The sequence below is a fragment of the Branchiostoma lanceolatum genome, chromosome 8, assembly GCF_035083965.1.
Source record: "Branchiostoma lanceolatum isolate klBraLanc5 chromosome 8, klBraLanc5.hap2, whole genome shotgun sequence".
Lineage (NCBI taxonomy): Eukaryota > Metazoa > Chordata > Leptocardii > Amphioxiformes > Branchiostomatidae > Branchiostoma > Branchiostoma lanceolatum.
The window spans coordinates 13,808,112-13,820,112 of record NC_089729.1 but is presented as its reverse complement, the minus strand read 5'-3'; the positions used below and the strand labels follow the sequence as shown (position 1 = coordinate 13,820,112).

At 37.4% G+C, this 12,001-nt stretch overlaps 1 protein-coding gene across 1 annotated transcript in view; it reads left to right on the top strand.

Annotated features, from left to right (window-relative positions):
* LOC136440659 (coiled-coil domain-containing protein 154-like) overlaps positions 1-12,001 on the top strand; it is a 26,864-nt gene extending 14,863 nt beyond the window's left edge. Inside the window, exons 12-17 of the mRNA XM_066436754.1 lie at positions 3,071-3,190; positions 3,603-3,679; positions 4,046-4,160; positions 4,678-4,764; positions 9,211-9,413; positions 11,734-12,001. Of these exons, the coding sequence (XP_066292851.1) occupies positions 3,071-3,190; positions 3,603-3,679; positions 4,046-4,160; positions 4,678-4,764; positions 9,211-9,413; positions 11,734-12,001 (870 nt within the window). The remainder of the gene's footprint in view (positions 1-3,070; positions 3,191-3,602; positions 3,680-4,045; positions 4,161-4,677; positions 4,765-9,210; positions 9,414-11,733) is intronic.

The window sequence follows — 12,001 nt, the reverse complement described above, 5'->3', positions numbered from 1 at the left end:
ATATTCACATCACTTCTGAATCAGACCTTCGTACCTACATGTACATGTACATGTAGAATCGCATCTTTCCAGTTGTGAAAAGAAAGCACTCTTCTGTTTATGGTACATTGTACTTGATATAGATATTATTTTACAGTCTTAGTGAACAATGTCAGCCAAAGTGTATGACAGTTGATGAGGGGCATGATGTTGTTTTGTATCTTAGACATGTGTACTCTCATCTCCCAAATAAACGTACCGGTACGTTTATTTTTTTCAGCCTCAAAATCCACCCAGTACGTTCTTATTTTGGACAGTACGTTTATTATTTTTTTGAAAATCAGAGTTTTGCTAACCAGGGATCCCATTGAAATAGAAAGTTTGGGTTTTCCTGCCCATATTTCCCCGGCATTTTTGCTCACAATTCGCTATTTTTCGGCCAAGCGGCGTTGATTTCCCTGCCGCTATGACCCGCCCTTTGTGAAATCCCGGAGTAACTCGTAACGTATCGGTAGATCTCTATGACACTACAAAGTCAACGTTGTTATTGGGAGAAAATAAGACGCCACACTGACGTTTTGAAATGCAATTCTTTTTGTATAAACAACTTTGACAGTCTCTGTTTACATCGTAAACTAAAGCACGCTGATCAGAAAAAAATATACATGCCAGTGGCCCACAGTGTTTCAACTACTCACGTGAGATACAGTCCTTCCAAAAATGAAAATATAAAAACAACACCACAAAAAAACAGTGTCTTAGCATAAAAAAAACTGTGTAGTTACTTTCAATATATATCAATTTTCAATCCTACCACAAACATGGAAATTTAGCGCTTGGAGAATCGCCACAGTATTAGTAAAGTGAGTAACGCATTGGACGTCAGTGACTCTGGCCGTGGGAACGTTTTGTCATGGAAGAGCTCACTTCGAAGAAGGGGAAACAACTCTTTTTATGTACAAATAAAACTCCTTTCCCTTGGTCAGAAATGTGTTTTGCATTTTTACAAAGAGAATCTTAATATCAAAGTCTATATGTAAAATTAAATTGCAATCTAGTCACCGTTATTATCACTTAAAAATGCTTTCGAAAAGATCACCCCTCTACAGAAAGAATACCAGAGCTTTCTAGGAATATGGGTGAAACTTTCTGTTACTAGTCAGTGTTAGCCCTGCCCCTTTCTGTCTGCGGCGCCGCTGTGTCTAGCTCAACTTTTCATGTGTAACATGAGAACCTTGTGCTTTGTGGCAACATTGGAAAAGGCCTGAGGTTTCTCACAAATTTGTTGACAATTTAGTTTCTCAAAATTTAAATGTTTTTGCTACATACAAGGGTGATTTGTGCATTTTAAATCATTTGGATTGCAACAACAAAAACCAGAACATTATATAATATTGTCCTTGATATAATATGATAATGTCCTTGACACAACACAATAATTTGTGGCATGTAATGTTTACAAATCGTAATGTTTACAAATCTATATTTCTATATGCAATGCATATAAGATAAAAGGAAAGTAGGGAAAGATAAAAAGTTACATCATATACATGTCATAGTTCTTCCTTTTCTCTATGGCTTTTACAAATAAGTAATAACTTTCCTGTGATGACCATATATTCAGGATATTGAAATCTTCTGTTCATGTTCTTAATGTTGATACATTTGTTTAAAAACAAAGAGTAGACTTTGAAAGTGTTGCCCATCCAAGTGAACTGAGCAGTTTGGCGACTACTTGTCGTGTTTTGATTTTATGTCAGTATATACAACAATTTTCCTTGATCACTTGCTTCAAGTTCCAAGTAGAAAATGCATGTATCATGTATATTTTCACTTGTTGAATTTGAAAGCACTGTTGGCCCCCGGTTAGGGTTCATAGCGGAAAACCTATGCCCAATTTTTCAACATTACTACTATATATTTTTTGAAGTGGCAAGCAAGAAGATGAACAAGATGTGTGCAGTTACTCTGTTCAATATTTATACGCTTAACTGGTATGGTCCTCAGACAGGCATAAATGAATAAAGAGAGCCTACAGCTACCTTATCATCTTCTTTCCCTCGGACACAGTTTATCTGTACATTTGGTTAATTCTCCAGGGGATATGTTTATTCCGGGGGGTACGTTTATTAGATTTTGAAAATTTGTCCGGGGGGTATGTTTATTCCGGGGGGTATGTTTATTTGGGAGATGAGAGTATATTATGTAATATTGATTGGTATGTAATTATCATGACAAAGTCATATATCTGCAATGCATGAAATAAATAAGCTACAAATTCTATTTTCTATGATGAATTTTATATTAGTGTCGTATATAATTTGATACAATATAGCTTTACTTTTAAAGTTTTACATAATATGTGGTTAGTTTACAAATGTACTGTTGTACACATGCTGCGATAAGGCATTGGAAAATGCCAAGAAACAACAAATGGAGGCAAGGGAAAAGGTGCTGCTACTTTCATTCTAGTTGTCAATTTTGTTGTATTATTTTTTATGTACCAGCCTAGATACATGTATACATGATGTGTCCTGTACCTTTGCATTTGGCAAAAAGGACAAAGATTATGTCTTCATACGTTGCTGATCATATTGATAATGTGATACTATAATTATTCTAGGTTATTGATACCGCCATGATTTTCCTTATGCTTCCTTTTTATGTAGGATTTTGTGATAATCTCGCAATGTCATTCCCTCATTGTACATTTTCTTTCCCTGTGCTTGCAACAATGAAGGAAGCTGAGGTAATGCCAGAATCAAGACCATACTGTCCAAATTAACTTAAAGTTAGTCTAGAGTCTTCATTATATAATTTTATGAAGTTGGTCGTACTACATGGAATAATTCGGGGAGAGCGCTACATGTATATGTACTGTGATAGAATATCGTGCATGTGCCTATCCTTTAGGAGAAGAATGTTCAATTTCAGTTTACCCAATAAAACAATTGTTCATATGGTACATGTATACACATAGGTGATTGTGTTATTCTCAAAAAGTCATGTTCAAATGACACTCCTGGAAGGTCATCTGAATTTTGAAAACTTTCTTTAACCCCGGATGATGAATCTGTTCTTGTCACTTCAGATCCAATCCCTGCAGACAGACAATCTGCGTAAGAACATGGACTCACTGACTCAGTGGCAGGCCCTAACACAACAACAGATGAAGGACATACAGGAGATGTTGGAGAAACTGCCGACGGAGGTAATTCCACTATATTCTCAATTACCTAGGCGGTACATGTAAAATACAACACAGTGCATTCTGTATTGCCAGAGGTACCAGCCCGACCCATGGAAGGGCTGGGAAAGAGGATGATGCAGAATACACCGTGTTGTATTTTGTTTACACAATATCATTTAAATGTCATACCCACCAAAAATAAAAACACATTTCAATGTGAAATGTGCCAGGAGTACTGTATGCCAGTATGCATCCATTATAACTGAATATGAAATTCATCAGCAAGTCAACACGGATACAATAATTCATATTTGTTGGCATATCTCACAACTTCAACTGTTAAGTTTCTTACCAAATCGATAAATCCTCTGTAACATATTTTAATATTTCAGGATGATTTGGATGTAACAATTTACACTTTATACAAATGCAGGTATCCTACATCAAGGAACAGCAGAGAGTGATGAAGTCTGAAGTAGAGACCAGACTAGACACTGAGATGCAGGCCAGGTATGTCTTAATGTTTAGATATCTTGTCGCAGCTATTACAAATATCAGTACATCAGCTCTCGCTATTGAAATATTTATCAGTACTAACTTTTTTCTTCATTGTAATGTTTTTCATCTAGTAGCAATACACATTGTGGTTTACCATGCTTAATTAGTTATGCCACCCATCCAATCTTATTTTTTACTTGTGACAACTTTATTTTTAATATGTTCAATAAAAGCTCTGGTTAGAGACATTCGATATGGATGGCATAAAATGTACATATTAATTCTTATCACACATCAAGAAGCTCACCTGTCTCTACAATATTTTGATAAAAATTTATTATTTTAATGAAATAAAATTAATAATTGTTTTTTGTAAAGGATCCGTGACATACAGAACGTGCGTGAAGACATCACTAGGATCCTGGAGGATCTCAACGTGTCCAAGGGTGGAGACGAGGCCAAGTTAAACGCAGTCCAGTCACAGCTAACTCAGGTAGGAAGAACAATTGATAACAAAAGAATACACCGTCAGATACATGTACATAATATTTAAATGTCATGTACCTGTCAGCAACATTAGGGAATAATTTTAACTTCTATAAGGGGTTAAGATTATGGAAGATATCACTCTCTGCATTACTCTATGTTCGTCTTTTTTCGTGGGACTCAATTTGTTTTCGCAGTGAGTCAAGTTCGAAGTTGAAACTATTCTGTAGTTTCGTGGTGATTCATTGAAAAAGCATATTTTGCAGTGTCGTTAATTTGCAGTGGAGTCAGGTCACAGCAAATATAAAACCGCAGCAAACATTCAAGATTTATAATAATTTGATTTGCTGTACTGTTTTTGTCAGTCTGAGAGTTATGAATACATTAAGGCAAGCCAATGTTATGCAAATAGGGATGGTAGAATACATCCTGCTATATCATGATGCATCTTTTTGTTGGGACTTAGTAATATAATTATGTACCTTTAATCCAATAACAATGTTGTGTCTTTGTCTTTTTATCAGGGACTTGCACAAGTAAAGAACTTGGAGCAGATGCTACAAACCAGTAAGACTGTCATGAGTACCAGAGTTTCATCTGAGGCCAAATCTGTAAGTAGAAGTGTTTTAATTTACACGACCTTCAGATTGTTCGTACTACTGGAAATAGTTGTATTGCAAGGATATTTTTTTCTGTCCTAACTGTCCTCTTTGTAAAAGTCTGTTACACAGATGTCAATGTTCTTAAGCCTTGATTGCAAGGGTGTCAAAAGTATAATTTTTTACCATGATGTTGAACTTGAACTTAGTTAACACAACAACCTATATCATTGGTTATTTAGTTTGTTGCGGTTACTTAACATGATGTACATGATGTGAAAAAAAACCTTTGTACTTGAAAACCTTTGACAATGTACTCAAACATTATACGACATACATTTTGTTTGCTGTCTATGCTTGTACCAAGGAGGTTATAACTTATATGCTAGTAGACTTTGCTTGTACTAGTAGACTTATTTATTCGCCCTCTCTGGAAAAAAAATGATGCAAACTAAGATTCTACTTTGCCTAATGTATTTTTGTTAACGCAGTACTAAGTCTAACTTGCATTTATCTCACAGTTTCTATGTAATGACATGATTAGTACTTACTGATAGTGAATTTCCAGAACACTGCAAATTCCATCATGTTCGATTTGCATGTTTACTCTCTTGTTTTGTACGCAGTAGACAAAAGTTCATTTCTGTGACAATATTGAATTTGGGAGATAAGCATTACTGAATATTTGTCAACTTAGGTTGCTATTTGATTTTGGCATTTGTGCTTGAATGTAATTATCAAATTATCGCATTTAGCGTGAAATTATTTTCTATCACGCCGTTGAAGACTGCATATGACAAATCGGTTTGGGAACAAAACTGTGCTCTTGAGGCACATTAGGGGGCACTTTGTACGTCACATCAAACTTCTCCCGACTTCCCAATAACAGATAATGCCCCAACTTCATAATCCTGGGTAAATACTCCTGCGTTCTCCACACAATGTAGGATTATTTGCCAGTGCTGACATTTCAAAGTTCAGCCAACAGGTGAACAAATAAGCCTGCTGAGTCTGAAAATCTGTCAATATTCTTTGTGGTTCAAAGATTGGCTGGCATCCAAGATGTTTTGACATTTTCATGATAAGTGACCGAGTCCTTGCAAACTTTTTAGCCTCTGCATCGATGAACAAAATTAATGAAAGGCAAAGGAACTGGATTAATGGCAGTTGATCGTATCAATGTCTGACGTGTAAACAATTTTGTTTTCACAAAGGACTTGCAATGTACATGTGTATGTGTGACTTGTGGTTAGCAATCATAGTGTCCGCATGCCTTCATAAATGTACAATGATTTGGATTGTACACTGTCATACCTGTCTATTATCGCTTTGTAAATCTCTACACTGCAGGTAACATAATGTAAGTTGAGGAAAAGATAGAGATTGTGATATCATATAAGACAGATTTTGCTATAATTCTAATATGTAGTGCTTCTGCGTACTTAAGGTCATTTTTTGTATATGTGATTTATATTTGATCAGGAATATTTTCTGATGTCATTAAATGTAACCTAATACTGTTGCCATGCATACATGTATATCATGTATGATTTGATCAACTTTACCACTGTCACACTGTACTAGAAAGCCCTGTCAAGAATAATGTGAACTTCCATATCATTCTGTATTACACACAACGTCTATAGCCCATGTATGTTAATAGACAGCTCTTTGGTGATGCAGGTGCGATATGTCTTAAGTGTTTCCCCCACGATCCTCCGTGTTTTGCCAGTTTGTGTTTGAACAGAGAAGGCGAATAGAGCTGTTTATCCCGCGGGCGCCCCTACTCGTGGCACGTTCCCCTCTCCGTGCGGCCTATCTCGGCCAGGGTTATCTCACGCCATTGGCGATGAATAAACCCCAGATAATCACACCTGGAGTGATTCGCATGTTGGTTTTGTTCTCGCTATCACAAGTTGAGGGACGATGCGAAATGTTGGCAGGAATTCTAGCCTCTGTTTGCCAGTTTCGTGTTGATTTTGCACATCTTATATGGCTGTTGGGGGTATATTACACAGCTATTTGAGCTGGATAACACACATGTTTGGTTGTATTAATTTGACTTTTGACACCATGGCATAGAAACTCAAACCACCAAGAGGTATTTTATATATACAGTCATGTAGTCAACCCAAGGTTTGTTTGCAGTTATAGATGTAAATCTATGACAATCATGCATATCACAGGTGCACACTAGATTTCAGTATGGGTATGACCTTTTTGAATAAATATAGAACCAACTTATACTTGCCCTTCAAGTCAACATATACAGTGCACAAAGACTAATTTTCAATTGAGCTAATTAAAAGTCATAATAACATACTGTATACACACAGATTTCTGTGCCAAAATCGAGACTTTTTAAACAGCCATCATGTATTAAACTAAGTTTTATTGTGATTTCAATGTTGATATATTATATTATATTAGGATAGATTTTAAAGATTCCTTGCCAATTTTAACGATTTTTAACCGCAATAATTGTTATGTAAATTTATTACGATGGAGTGCCCTTGAAATGTTATACTTTTAAAACGTTGTAAAGTCCGGAATCAATTCAGCCGCGGCTGCCATTTCTTGACTTGTATTATGCAATAAACCAGTATTATTATTATTGTGAAATTCAAATTAAATAGAATTGATGATATATAGATTGCAATTGATAGGAATCAAAGAACAGCACGTAAAAAAGACCTCTGAGTCAATGAATGCTCTAAAAGCATTTTTGTCTTGTAAACCCGACTAAGCTTGTTTACCCCGAGATTACAGGATACGCCTGGTAAGCGCTAAGTGTCTCGTGTTGTGGATTACATGTGGCTGTACGTTAGGCCGAACGTTGGCACAAAAACCTTTATAGGCAAGACACTAATGGGGCATTGATTAGCCAAACTTACATGTACATGAGCAGCAGACAAAGTGTAGTACAAAAATAGCTGACTTGACACAAAATTGAAAACGGTCATTGTCTTGTTGAGTAAAAGTGAAGCAACGTTACTTAACACATACAGAAAGGTAATTCATTTTGTACATTATATACTTTAGATACAATGTAGTGCAAACATGAAAGTTAATACTTTAGGGTAACAATTATACAATGTACATGTACAATGTACATGTATCTCTACCTCAGAGTCTACTGTGCAGGTCATGGTTTTACTTGCTGATAGCCCTCAATTGTAATACATTCCGTATATGTGTACTACTTTTTCGGGGCTTATTTTTACCATGTTTTGTTAAGGCTATCGCTTAATAGCTTGTATATGCACAAACAATGACTTTAATCATACAAAAAGAGACATGCCGAATGCCTAAAGTCACGATGTTCCCCAAATTTGACACTTGAAACACATTAAGTAAACCACTCAGTTTGGTTTTAGCAGCTTACTGTTCTGTAGTATATTCTTCTGTCGCTACACATTAATGCCTCAAAGCATTGCAACTCCATGTATTTAATAATATTATTACAGTTGTCACACAATACTGTTCTCTATGATAGACAATTCTTCGGTCTTTGACTATTAGTTAGACAATAAAGACAGTACATATTAGATATGCAAAAACTACAGTGTGTTATTGCAAAATTAGTAAATAACAACAATATCAGGCAAAAGTAAGCCAGCCACATTATTAGTAAACCTAGAAAAGAGGTCTAGTTTGTTTAGATCCCTTCTGGTATAATCATAGTAAACTACAATAACCTCATTTGTAATATGGGTTATGTGCACTGCCATCAGCATGTTCTTGAGTTTGCTACATAATAGTACATTGATCTAATGTTCTAGTTTGTGATAAAAAAAAAAATTGTTATAGTGATGAGCATTGTGATTTGGAATTATTACCACTTGAAGGGAAAACAGCCACTTAGTGTGTGAAAACCTCATTGTGAGGTTAATAAGCGGTGGACGATACATGACATTACATGTATGTATTATGCATACTATAGATGGAATTCCAAGATATTAATAGTAATATGTCATTTTGCAGTGACATGGGAAGAATTTGTCCCTGGGACTGGGCCATTCAGGGTTTCAGACAAGTATAAAGTGGAGATTGCAATGTGCCACAATGTGTTCCAGATTTGATTGAAAAAAAAAAGTTTAATTTCTGCATCAACAAAATGCTCCAAGTCCAAGCTAAGCTTGCTCATCTCAATATACATGTACAGTGACTGTCATGCAGTGACTGCTTGGTCTATATGACAACCTTTTGGCTGTTCCTTTAGTTAGATACTTTGCACTTAGATTCCTGGTCTATAGTGCCCCTTCCAAGATCCTCTATCACTATAAGTGCAGAAGAGCCCAATATTCTTTTTATTATCTTCCACTTTTTCCAGTGTTGTACAGCACCCCTCTTAAGAGCCTCCATCACTAAGTGTAGAAGAGCCCAAATGTTCTTTTATTGTCTTCCAGTATTATACAGAAATTGTAATGACAACATCATCCCTCCTGTATTTTACAGAGAATTGAAGAGGTTCAGGCTCTGCGAGAGGAGCTCATCAGGCTGCGTGCTGATGTCATCAACCTGAAGAACCGGGAACCTGCAGTGCCTTCTGAACCACCTCCACCTCCTGATCCCAGGTTACCGTTCTTCATACGCAGTCCTGAGGATAACTTCACCTCACGAGCCACCTTGAACAAATGGGGCATCTATCAGGCTTACAGGTATTTGTTCGTTTTGCATACTGGTAGACTGACTTGATGCATATAACAGACCAGACTGAACTGTAAGGTTTGATCCACTCACACCAGGAAAGGCCATTACTCTTATCAATAGTATAGGGGCTTATTTAGTGTGCTCAATGTGTGGCTCTCCTCAAAGAAGCATCCTCCAGCTTTACGTCCCATTCAAGGGGATGTCCCTATTCACAGCTAGGGGTACTCGTTTTCACCTGAGTGGAAGGAGGAAATTAGGTTTTAAAATCATATCCGTTTTCCCAGAGGCACAACATTTGGGTCTGCTTAATGGATTCGAACCTAGAACCTTTTAGATTCTATTTGTATTAGTCAGCAGCCCTAGCCCTACCCCCAATGCCACCTGCCCAAGTTCACAAAAGCCTGTCAGTCTTTACAATGTTGATGTCGACGTCTGTTTCAGAACCTGAGCTTAGTACTTTTACTTAGGTTTGTAAAATTCTCCTCCATTTAAAGATATCTCTCATTACTTAGAATACACATCATGTTGAATCGATGTCCTGCCAATTAAGTCACTCTGTGTTCTTCATTGAATATCATCTTGTTTTGACCCTTTATGCAGTTCTTATTCTAGCAGACATATTAGCAAAATTTTAATTTATGCCATAGATGTAGGTCCCATTTAGCCCCGATAGCAGTACTGTTGAGGAGACAAGCACTCAAGAACTAACTTTTCTCACTAGTTCTCACCACCCTCCATGTTGTATAGGGACGAGGCGTCTTGAGCCTACATCATACATGGCTACAATGTGCATGTATGGACATCTGATTCAGTTTTGAAAAATCTCAAAATTTCTTTTATGATTGTGATATGAAATCTGGAACTAACATGGAAAAGGATGATTTTGCATTGTTTCTACGGCCAAGTTCCTATTGAATGTGTTGTATCTTAAGTAGAAGGACACAGCAGAATCTGATGTGATTTCACTCTTGCTGTAGCCTTGAAATGTATCCCTGACATTGTCAGTTGATGGAAATTAACGTTTGGCTAACAGCCGCATGGCTGGTATGTGGTTTTGGGCAGCATATGGAGTATGCAGACACCTTTTTTGTGTGATCTGACTGTATACGACAGGTGTGCGGAGTACAGAGCCATCGGCTGGGGTCTGCTCTCGATGTTCTGTTTCCAGGCCGTACAGAAATGGCAATAGCATTGGCCTCTCGTCCTGTATATACAAGCTGATAGTCAATCTCGCACCCCATCTGCTGTTTTCTATCTTTTACGTGGCTTTTATTGTGTCGCGTCGGCTCTGGCAAGTGGCGAGAGCTTGTTTTTCCAAACTAGCGGCAGGTCGCACTTGTCCCCCATCTCGCTCGACCAATCAGGAAGTCTCCCCATCACTTCACACAGAGTCAGGCAACAGATGTGAGTTGAACAGAACAAATAGAAAGGTGATAGATCATATTTTTTCCTCCACTAAACATATGTGCATAGAGATAAGTTTGTTGGTAAAGGAGGAGGAAGTGACAAAAGGGAAGTTCTCCACACATTCAGGGCCACAGCCCCAAAGCGTATACACGTAACAGAGCCCAGCCACCTTTTCCCTATTCCTCTACCTTTCCCCACATTGTTTCTCTGTAGGTAACATATGGTTCTGTTTGTTTAAATAATTGCTTTTGCACAGGGAAAAAGTTTGGGGCAGCTGTGACAGTTTTAGTAAATTCTATGAAGTGCTGACTTGGCACTTTTAGGTCACGGTGTATTTGTGTAAGATTTTCCCTCTCTCCCACAATGTAAAAGCTTTGAGCTCAACCAGGAAATTTTACTATTTCTTTTTCAATGCCTTCATGGTCACACATTTCAGTTTTAGGATTAATTTGTATTCAAGTCCCTCTAATTGACTAAAAATGCCTGTTAAAAATGCATCATGTAAATACATCCCGCATTCATCATCAACTTAAGCCTACTGTGAATTAAGTTAGGACATCTTTGTATGACTTCTAGTTCTACCAACATCTATTGCACGGATGGATGCTAGTAGATGCAGAAACTTCTGTTGTCTGCATGTTTTGAATGTATCTTTGTCTACACCTTTAGGTGATAACACATTGTAGATATTCTATACAAGAATGTTTAGATTTGATTGAATACTGTGCATTTGTATGTCTTTTTAAATCCAGGCTCTAGATTCAAATCCATGAAAGGTTGCTGTAAGCATTTTCAAATCCCTGGTAGTTTAATCCCAACTACTGTAACAGTTGCTGTACATTGTTCTGTGGTCCCAGGTCAGTATAAATAATGTGCAATACCTCTAGTCTTAAAAGGGTGACACTGTATTTCTTTTTTCAGGTGGTGGAAAATCAAGCGATGCTGGCTACAAGTGTTGGAAAAGGAACACAGCCCCACTCCACAACCCAAATCTCCCACCCCCAAACCTCCACACACTCCCAAACGTGATGACCAACCACAACAGAGAGGACACACTCCCAATGGACGAACCCCCACCCCGCAAAGGATTGCGAAGAAGCGATCGCCGACCCCAAGAAAGGACGATGAGGGGTCAGATGGGGACGAATGGGGAGGGACAGCAGACATAGATCCCTTTCCGTTAAAATAA